Below are 10,923 nucleotides of genomic sequence, written 5' to 3' on the forward strand. Positions count from 1 at the left end.
CATGAAAATGGAACGGCCTCCTGGCCACTCGCATAGCTGTGGGTGACCACCCACAGCATATGCGAGCGGCCAAAAAGATGGTCGTGATGGTCTTGACCATCGTGACCATCGGACTTGCGATGGAGACCCTGCGGTAGGGTCTCCCTGCCACAAACCCTGGAGTGATTTTGGCTCTATCAGAGCGGGTCTGAATGACCCCCATAATCCCATACACCATTGAAAAACTTGATTCCGCAAAACACAATTCTTGGTAAAGTTGAGTGTTCCTGCAATGCTGTGCGTGTTTAAACTCAGGCAATCTAAGACCAGACACGATTCTTAGTAAATTTACCCCGGAGGATCAAATAGAAACAAGTAATGTCACATTATGAAATTAAATTTCAGGTTTTTAATTATACTTCCAGAATTTTTGACAATTCTGAGAGATGACATATTAGAGGTTCCTGAACAGGATTTCCTGCAGAGAATCAACCCACAGATGGAGATCTTCAGATCCTCAGTACATGGTTGCTGAGCGTTATTTATTCACACAATAGAGAAGCAATGTGTAGGACATGGATATATACTGTAGGCATATTTTGACCAAGTGAACCATGTTTCTCTAAATTTAATTTGAAGGAGAACACATACTGGTGAAGATGTTAATATCTTATAGTGACAGGGATGAGCCTAGTAGATATGAATGAACAACATAAAAAAGATGCAACATGCAATAACATTATGGGGAAGTTGTCACACTAGGTCCTCCTCTTATTCTTTAAAGCATCCATGATCCTACTTCCAAAGTGTTTACAGAAGACCCGTCATCTACACATGATGGGCTGCGCATAATACTTTTTTGCTGAATACTTTTCATGAGATTATGAGCCTGATACAGAGATGGAGGCAGTGCTGATGGTTGCGGTGTTGAGCGATTATTTTTGTACTGGACATGCATATGAGTCACACTGAGCAGGTACCAAGTATCATTACCGTCAGCAGTCACACTGAGCACTTGGATGCAGAGTGAAGTGAGGGAGCATTTGTGGGAGGTAATGTGAGATGACTGCTTCAGGGCCATGTATGTGCCTTCAAATTCATACACAGTGGTTAAGGCTCTGACAACTTTCTTTCGTAATACATTCTGAGTGACCATAGGGTTACTCAGAACATCAATGCTGCAACCTACAGTATGTATGACCGATATTGCTTCCTTGTACACAAGTGTTGGGTTTGAGACACCGCTAGTGGGTATGGAATCTATGCATCCATCTCTGAATCAAAGATGGATGCATAGATGTGAGAACGCAGCCTCTCAGGTTTCTGAAATCATGGACCTTTCTGAGGCACATCACAATTAATATTCAGGAGGCATGACCAAAGCTGCATTTTCATAAATATTGGTTCAACCAACAAAACAGCTTCCTTTACTTTGTGTATGCGGCATGTGCTGCCTCTATGGGCTATGTGCTCTACATTCCAAGCAAATAAGTGAGACACAACATTATTGAACCAAAATACTGAACTACTTTACAATACTTCCCGGCTCAATTACTGTGATCTGTAGATGAAGGACTATGATCAGTACCTGGTATCTCCCTGAATTCATCTGGGGTCGAGCTTTTAGCTTTGTGGCTCCATCTCTATGGAACTCGCTTCCCTGCACAGTTTGAGAGGCCTCCACTCTAGAATCCTTCAAAAACAGACTCAAGATCCATGCATTTTACTAATGTTCCTTCACTAATGTTTCTCTTTTCTGTTAAGCTTATTTTGTGTTTTAAATGCAAATGTAAAGCACTTATTAGGAGAAAAGTGCTATATAAATATTATTACTATTATTATTATTATTAAATTAATTATTATTATTATTACCTGTCCCCAGGTGGAGCTTATCAGTCGGAAACTCTCATTAAACAAGTTAAGCAACTTCAGAAACTTCATGTCTTCATAATCAAAGCGGCTCCCAAAGACAACGGAACAGATGACATTGGAGACAGCTTGAACAAGAATATTCTTGGGGTCTGTAGACTTTTCTGTTGGTGAAATATTTGGTAAGTGATTTAAATGATTTCACTTATAGCTAAGTACTTAATTGTTGTGCAAACAACCTCACAATCAAGAACTTATATATATGAGAATAATACATATATATATATATATATATATATATATATATATATATATATATATATGTAGATAGATAGATAGAAGTCTTACAAGGTAACTCTCTGTTAAACTTGAATTACAGTACCATCTAAACTTTTACCTTTTAGCACTGGGGCCCTCCTGCCACAGACACCCAATCACATGGCATCCTCCAACAATATTATGCACTAGGGTCTATATTGGGCTCTTATGTAACTGTTTATTTTTATATATTTTCATGTTACAAAATTACCTATTTTATTGTAATATGTCTTTTCTTGAACCATACAAATAAAAAGCATGGAAAATAAAATAATTGTTATTATACTAACACAGTGGAATCAGTCAAGGGCCGACGGCCTCAGCAGCCAAATTTACTACCTTACACTAATGCCATTATCCTTAGGAGCATTTCAAATTATTGTATATTGGGTACTCTTAGGTTGAAAAGCTACAGGAGGAAAGCATATTAGTTTATTATAACCTGTAGAGGCTGTATTAGGTGCATTTATGAAGTCTTTATCAAGGTTAGTACTGAAGCACATGGGAATACCTACGTTTGTAGCTTCTGAGCTCCTCCACTAAGCACTGTGCTTCTTCCTTGATCCTTTCCTCAATGCTTTTCTTCCCCATGCCGAAATTCCTCAGCGTGCTAAGTGAGAAGCGACGAAGTTGCTTCCAACGATCCCCATTGCTAAACACAACTCCTATACGGCCAGGCATGTGACAAGTTATTACAATACATGAAATACAATAGATTTTGTACAATATTAATTGCAATTATTTTTTATTCTAGTTTTATTGCAGTGACAGGTAAGCAGGTGATCCATTTTGGATATTGTACAATTTAGCCTCTTTTAAAGGGCTACACATGGAAATATAGGGCCTGATTCAGAGCCACTCGTAAGCGGCCGCTCGTTCGCTCTGAGCGATGTTTGCCCAACTGCGCATGCATATGGATCATTATACGCATGCGCGAACCAGTCAGTGCGGCCGAAATTCATGTGCTCACAAAATAGCGAATGCCTGATAATTTGAGAGACAGAATGAGGCGTATGTGGGTGGTAACAGGGGAAGGTGCTTGAAAACGGGGAGTGGAGATCCGAACGCAGGCGTGCTTAAAGGTCAAAACGGGCGTTTTATGGGTGTGCATAATTAAAACAGCAGCGTCATTGACCACGTCACTGGGTTATTTAATAGCCAGAACTGCTCGCAAAATTGTGGTAGCAAAAACCAACCACAAGAATAGCGAGCAGTTCATACGCTGGTCGATGTACTCGATTAATCTAATAAATAGCGGACATGACGTAGGATGCGAGCGGCCAGGGGGCGTAGTTTCCCAAAAAACAACCGCAAGTTTTGTTCGCTCGTTCAGACCTAGAGGCGTGAACAGACCGCAAACAGCGAATGGTTCATTTGAATAGCCACCCCTATTTTCAGGACGAGCGAGCGCTAATTGCGTCCGGCTCTGAATCAGGCCCATAGTTTTGTACAGGTTGCAATGTGAGCACTTTAAGTCACAATATTGCTTTCTGTCATGTACACAAAGACAGAACTCCTGGGGGAAATGGAGTCACTGGCCTCTGGGCGCCTGCCATCAGGTGGGCACTAGGGGTGCACAGATAAATCCATAAATAACTGCTGCCAGCGACAGTTATAGATTAATCTTTTTGTGGGGCCCGAGGAGCTGCTGTTTAGTCATCAAGCACCACCAGTGTTGGCTGGTGCAATAATGTTTTTTTTGTTTATTGTGAGTCACAATAAATAAAAAAAAATATTGTACCAACTGCTGGCGGTGCTTGAAGAGATATGCAATGCAGCAGTCAGAGGACAACGGCATGTAGAGGAGCAGGCAAGGGCAGCCAGAAGACCCCGGAAAAGGTAAGTGGAGATGGTAGGATGCTTGGACAGCAGCTGAAGAGACAGACGGGGCTGGCTGAAGAGACAGTGGGGATTCGCAGGAAAGAAAATGGTGGCTTACTGGAGAGACTGAGGGGTGCTGGAATTGGAGATACTAGACTTGCTGACTGTGAAGACACTGGGCACTGCTAGGAAAATAGTGGGGGCTGCCTGAAAAGACATAGGGGGTCTGGCTGGAGAGACAGTGGGGTTTGCAGTATAGAAAGTGGGGGCTGGCTGGAGAGAAAGAGGGGGCTTGCTGTATAGAGAGGGGGGCTGGCCAGAGAGACAGAAGGGTTCTGAGTGTGGAGACACCTGGGGTCTGGCAGGAGATACAGTGTGGGCTGTCTGAAGAGACATAGGAGGATGGCTGGAGAGCCAGTGGGGACTGGCTGGGGAGATAGTGGGGACTGACTTTGAGAAACAGAAGGGGGCTGGCTGAAGAGACAGAAGTGGCTGGCAGGAAAGACAGTGGGAAGCTGGCTGGAGAGACAGAGGGGTGTGGACTGGAGACACATTGGGGTTGCTGGCTGGGGAGACACTGGGGGTGCTGGCTGGAGAGCGAGACAGTGGCTGAATGGAGCTAGAGGGACATAAAAGAAAAGAAAGTGTAAGCACTAGTCAGTAAAATATATCTTTAATTACCTAAAAAAATACTAACAATAAAAAAACAAACACATAATCCTAAAACACCTAATAGGCATACAGTAATATTGCACTGATAATACCTCTATTAAGGCTAATATGTTCAGCTAATTAGCTCAATATTAAATCCTCACCAAATATTTAGCACAATGATATTTACAACACTGTAAGTGTAAACCAGTGTATTAAAATTGTAACAAGCTCAGATAATCACCAATACTTAAACTTCTGACTGGCAACAATGTTATGTTTTGCATGGTAGAAAAAATAAATTGCAACAATTGTAATATTTTCAATTTAGGAATGTAGAGGTTAAAATCTGTTTAACGAGAGTATATATTGTATCCTTTTATGGAAAAAAATTGTCACAGTGTTTTTGTAACATAGTACTGTATCCTTATGCCTAGAGATTATTCAAACAGGCATAATCAGTAAATTTAGACTGGAATAATGGGCTGCAGTTTGGATAGCTTGTAAAAAGAAAAAGTCAGAGTGAATAGGTTACAATTTCAGACTTGTAAATAGCAAGGCTGTGGATTTTTTAGGCATGGGTGGTGGGGAGAGTTAACTTCAAACAACATGCGTGCATCGTAAATATCAACCCAAAACTCAATCCCGGTGTTGTCCCTTATGTAACTTTGAATTTAGATTTTAGTTCAAAGACCACATGCTTTTACCCAGTTTCCTCGATGATCTATTATCCGGCAATGCAGATACTGGAAGCAGTGTTTAAGTTGAATAGGGGAACCTTCTGAAGAAACCGTCGATGGGCTAGAGAGGCAGAGAAATGCGTAATTAGTGTCCATCTGTGGAGATGCTTGAACATACGTGGGTTGGCGTTGTATCGGTGTGGTTCCCCTATTCAACTTAGTGAAAACTTCTTAGTGAAATTTCTCACTATGGCGATGCCCTGGGGTGGCTCAGCTTCACCGATTTAGGGGTGTCCTGCACTCTGGATTTGAACCCTAGTATGTTAAGGACCTACCGTACAGAAGTTACCTGGATATTGTGGGTAGGCACATAACCTTGGCCATGATTATGCTAAAAACCTCTATTGATTGCAAAATTTTATTGCACAATGTATATATAATCAGTAATTTGGAGTTGTGCACCTGTTTCTGTGATAACATTGTTGTTGCCTAGCAGAAGTATTGGTGATTATCTGCGCTTGTTACAATTTTAATACACTGGTATACACTTACAGTGTTGTACATATTTATGTGCTAAATAATTGGTGAGGATTTAATATTGAGCTAATTAGGTGTACATATCAGCCTTATCAGAGGTATTATCAGTGCAATTTTACTGTATGTCTATTAGGTGTTTTAGGGTTCTGTGTGTGTTTTTTTATTGTTATAATTTTTTTAGGTAATTAAAGATATATTTTCCTGACTAGCGCCTAACACTTTCTTTTTTTATGTCATATCTATTTTTTAGGTATTCAGTATTCCCCTTTATGTGGAGGGGCAGCTGTCAGATAGCTGGATAATTAGCATTTTACACTGTTTGATATATTTCATATCCATAAGGTTAGCGTCTTTTTTTTGTTTTTGCAGCTAGAGGTACACTGGGGGCTGTAGCAAGCCATAATCCACTAGGGAAAGATGAGTAAACAGTCCCTATATCATCAAATAAGCTTTCACAGATGTGCCTTCATACACCAAACCTCAATTCTCCATTCAGCATGACAGTCAGTGAGGCTTACTGGAGAGATAGAGGGGTGCTAGTTGGAGAGACACTGGGGGTGCTGGCTGGCAGACACTGAAGGCTGGCAGAAGAAACAGTGAAAGCTAACTGAACAGACAGAGAGTGGCTGGCTGGAGAGACAGTGGGGGCTGACTAGAGATACAGAGGGGGCTGGCTGTAGAGAGAGGTGGGCTGACCATATAAAGAGAGGGGTGCTGTATGGAGATACACTGGGGAGGTCCTGACTGTGAAGACACTAAAGGCTGGAAGGAGAAACATTGGAGGCTGACTGGAGAGACAGAGGGGGTCTGGTTGGAAAGACAGTGGTGGCTAGCAGGAGAGACAGTGGGGACTAACTGAAGAAACAGAGAGGGGGCTGGCTGGAAAGAAAGAAGGGTCTGGCTGGAGAGACAGTGGAATGCTGGCTGGAGAGTCAGATGGGGGTTTGCTGGAGACACACTGGGGGCGCTGGCTGGAGACACACTGGGAGTGTTGGCTGGAGAGACACAGGGGCCTGACTGGAGAGAGTGAAGGTGGCTGACTGGAGCTAGAGCAACACAGGGGGCTATAGCAAACTGGAAGCCACTGGGGGAAGAGTTGGCACCACCATCTATTTTGCCCCTGGGCACCTGGCATGAACGTATGCCCTTTCATGCACTACATGACAATATGAGTCAATAAGGCAAATAATGCCAATGGAGTGTAATATTTTGAATGGATGGTGTTATTTCGGTTGAGCTTTTAAATCACTTTTTTGGCTGACAGGAACAAGAGTTTTAAAGAATGGTGAAGTAGACAAGTAGACAAGTATCAACAAATAAGCTTCAACAGATATGTCCTCATACACCAAACCTCAATACCCCATGCTTCATGAGATGCCTGGTGCGATTGAACTGCACCAAGCAGTGTAGCTTAGCCATTTTTCTTTAAACTTGAATCATTTTGGCACCACAGATGCAGTGAAACACCACTCAATCTGTACCAGAGACTCCGGGCCACAAGTTCAACTGGACAGGAATTTGTTTTAAAAACAGTATGTACAAAGTCGCAGATGAAGCACAACAGAACTCGGTATGAAAAAAGCCACCACAGCTGCATTGTAGAACTTTGTCTATAGATTCAGACCCATTTGCACACAGATGTATAAGTGTCACATATTAAATTAATCAGTACAGTCTTGTTAAGTAGTTTTGTTGCATCCAGTTGTTTAATTTGTGTGAATAAGATGAACATTCGAGAGAAAAGATGCGCAGCACAAACCGAGTTGCTTGGGATCTGGTGCACCGAGAAAGGCTGTTTGGCACGACTGTGGAAATAGTGTATGAGGATACATCTGTAGCTGATATTTTATAGAATGTACTTGATAGTTCTAGCTAAAATCTGATTGGTTGCTATTGGTAACTTTTCAACTTGTCCACTTCCCCACTTTTGAACTGATATTACCAACTGAACTAAATCAAAGATAATAATATAGGGATAAATAATTTTTTAATTGATGGAAGCAAATATGCTTGTTTTGGCTTTGTAGATTGGTTATCAGGTTTCTGTGCACTGCATGTATGTATCCATTTAAAAGACCATGTAAGGAGAGCAGGAGGGACAGGCTTAAAACCAGCAAAGTAACCAAATGAGTTGATTAGTAACATTGAGTTCTGTAAAAACAACTGAAAGAGAACCACAATACACTCAGAAGCTTATTCAGACCCGGTCGTTAGCTCTACGAGCTCGCGACCAGGTCGATGTTGCTCCAGTGCACGATCGAGCCGGCTCCGTCGTGCGCATGCGCGAGACCCGGCTAACGACGGATGATGCGTCATTAGGGGTCTCATAGCAGATGGGGCGAGCTGTCGATGTTGAGTGACTGCTCGCCCCATTTGCTGGGCGTGCCGGGGGCGTGCCCGGCCAAATGGAGACGTTCCAGTCGGAACGCTTGCCATTTGGGGGCGGCCCCACTGACATCATCAGTGATGTCAGTGGGGAGCTTCCTGCTCAAACAGAGCAGGAAGCTCCCTGGGGCTTAAGGTTGACGAGACCCTACCCTAAGGTCTCGTCGTAAGCCCCGATGGTCGCGATGGTCTTGATCATCGCGACCATCACCCTTAGCGGTCGTTAGAGCTGTGGGTGTTAACCCACAGTCTAACGACCGACATGGAGGCGGCCGTTCAGGATGCAAATGGCCGCCCTGTTTCAGAACGACCGCTTGCATCCTACGACCGCCTCTGAATGAGGCCCTCAGTACTAACCCAAGTCACTAAAAATAAGAACAACCCAAGATGAAATTGCTCTCTATGTTAGCCTTTTCCTGATTTGTTTATACTCAAAAATACAAATAACATAACAAATGTAACTTTTTTTAAATACCATTATACTACAATAAGTTATAGACAAATTTCCCACCAAATCCACCAATTCTGTCAAACGATGGCATTCTCCCTCTGCCACTGAACTCCTCCCCTTGGTCAATGAGGGCCTCTTTCACTGCCATGTAGCCATTGAGGACAATCACTGGTCGCTGTCCAAAGTAGACTGTGAACACAGCACCATACTGAGCCCCCATCTACATGGAGAAAAGGTTAAAGGGATGTAGCATGTAAGATAGAAGTGAACATTGTGCTTATTAGAATATCTAATATAATTAATTAAATGCCAGTCCTGTTGTATTGTGTATACTGAAGATCTGCTTACACAGTGTTTCTGCTCCTTAACACTTACATACATGTAATGAAAATAATTAGAAATTAATGTGTACAGGAAATTAACCTTTATACAGTACAGGACATTAAACCTTTTATATGAAGTCCTGTTAACAAGTCTCTTTGTCTGATGCGCTTGGTCCACCAAAGACTGCAATAGTTCATTACTAGTCTTATATATAGTACTGCAACTTGCTTTATTCTACCAGGCATGCAAGCAAATCCAATGTCATGTGTATTTCTCATCCTATAGAAATTGAAAATACAAAGGATATAGGCATCAATTTGCATGGTGGACTTTTAGAGTAAGTAGCAATATTAAACATAGTATATGTCACGACCATGTCTAGTTTTCACCTTTTGCCTGTTGACTTACCACTGCCAGCTGTCTCCATGGATCTGTGTGTAATTTGCCTGGAGGATCTGTTCTGATCATGCTGCTGCATTCCATCCACAGTGATTATTTCACCTGGGTCCTTTCCTGTCTGTGAACACTGCTAGCCCTAATTGGAATCACAGGTGTAGTTCTGACAGTGCTGCAGAGATGAGTACTCCCTCTGCATGTTGTGCCTTCCACCACTAAGAATGCTACTGCCAGACCACCTGTCCGTATCCTCCAATTGCTGCCAGGATATATATATCCTCCCTTGATAGCATTCTGGGCCTGAACATCTCATTACTTCCGTGGTGTATGGTTCATGCTGTTCTGTGTTCTAGTGTATCCCTGACTCCTGCTGACAGCAACCCCTGGTGCATCCAGCAAACCTGCTACAGCAACCCATGGTGCAATCCAGAAAATCTGCTACAGCAACCCCTGGTGCAATCCAGAAAACCTGCTACAGCAATCCCCGTCAATCCAGATGTCCTGCTAGCATCTGCTAATAGTGAGTTCCTGTGCTGCTGACCTTATTCCTGTGCTCTGCTAGCCCTACTCCTGGTTGGTCCCTGGCACCCTTGCAAACCTGCATCGTGCTTCATGCTGTGGATCAACTCCTGCTCCTTCTACCTACCCACTCCCTCCCTGAACCTAAAATCCCAAACCTACCCATTCCTTCCTGAACCTGTTATTTCCAATTACCCTATCCAGCCTGCACCTGAGTTCCAGCCTTTGTCACACCATTTCTGGATTACCCTGTTTAGCCCTCATCTCTGCATTACCTGATTTCCCTTCAGCCAGTGTCACGTTATTCCAGTCCAGAGTCAAGTTCCAAGTTCTTCAGTTCAATCCACGTTATTCCAGTCCAGAGTCAAGTTCCAAGTTCACCAGTTCAACTCAACAAGTCTTCCTGCCGGTCCCAGTCTGGTTCCTCCAAGTTCCTGTCATTCATCATCAAAGGCAGTTCTCACTGCTACATAAATCTTGCAATAGAGCTATCTACGTCATCTGTGGTTCCAGTCTTGTCAGTCTCCGTTGAATCCCACTCATCACCTGAGACAGGTAACTCACAGTCACCATTCATTACAGAATATTCAGGCCCAACGATGGTGGCGGATCAAGCACCTATTAAGGGATTAGATGCTTTCCGTTACCTGGTCGCTCACTTGGATTCACAGGAGGCCGTACAGCATCAAGTACTACAGCTTTTGCAAATCCTGAATAATGGGCTAGATGGTACTCAAATCACACCTGAACCTCTAACTACCTTCCATCAACTGCTGGAGCAGCTACAGACTTTACTCATCAAAATTTTTCAGATCATTCCTGAGTTTCTTAGAGCTAATCCTGTGTTAACTAAAATCTCAGCCTTGGAATCCCTAGGAAACAAGGATTCTTCCGAACCAAGTAATGTCAGACATCGTAGTTACCCACGCCCCAAGCTCTCTGTGGCCGATACGCCAGCGGCGCAAAGATTTACAGCTCTGTCTCTATTGTGGG

The 10,923-nt window shown here is 42.9% G+C and overlaps 1 protein-coding gene across 1 annotated transcript in view; it reads right to left on the reverse strand.

Annotated features, from left to right (window-relative positions):
* The window catches only part of LOC148502851 (cytochrome P450 2G1-like), a 31,645-nt gene extending 22,443 nt beyond the window's left edge, over positions 1-9,202 (reverse strand). The window contains exons 1-4 of the mRNA XM_088449320.1: positions 9,140-9,202; positions 8,752-8,911; positions 2,682-2,831; positions 1,852-2,012 (exon numbers count right to left, since the gene is read on the reverse strand). Of these exons, the coding sequence (XP_088305446.1) occupies positions 1,852-2,012; positions 2,682-2,831; positions 8,752-8,911 (471 nt within the window). The 5' untranslated portion in view covers positions 9,140-9,202. The remainder of the gene's footprint in view (positions 1-1,851; positions 2,013-2,681; positions 2,832-8,751; positions 8,912-9,139) is intronic.
* Positions 9,203-10,923: the final 1,721 nt, after the last annotated feature.

This window comes from Taudactylus pleione, unplaced genomic scaffold (genome assembly GCF_031769625.1).
Source record: "Taudactylus pleione unplaced genomic scaffold, aTauple2 ptg000481l, whole genome shotgun sequence".
In the NCBI taxonomy this organism is placed as follows: Eukaryota; Metazoa; Chordata; class Amphibia; order Anura; family Myobatrachidae; genus Taudactylus; species Taudactylus pleione.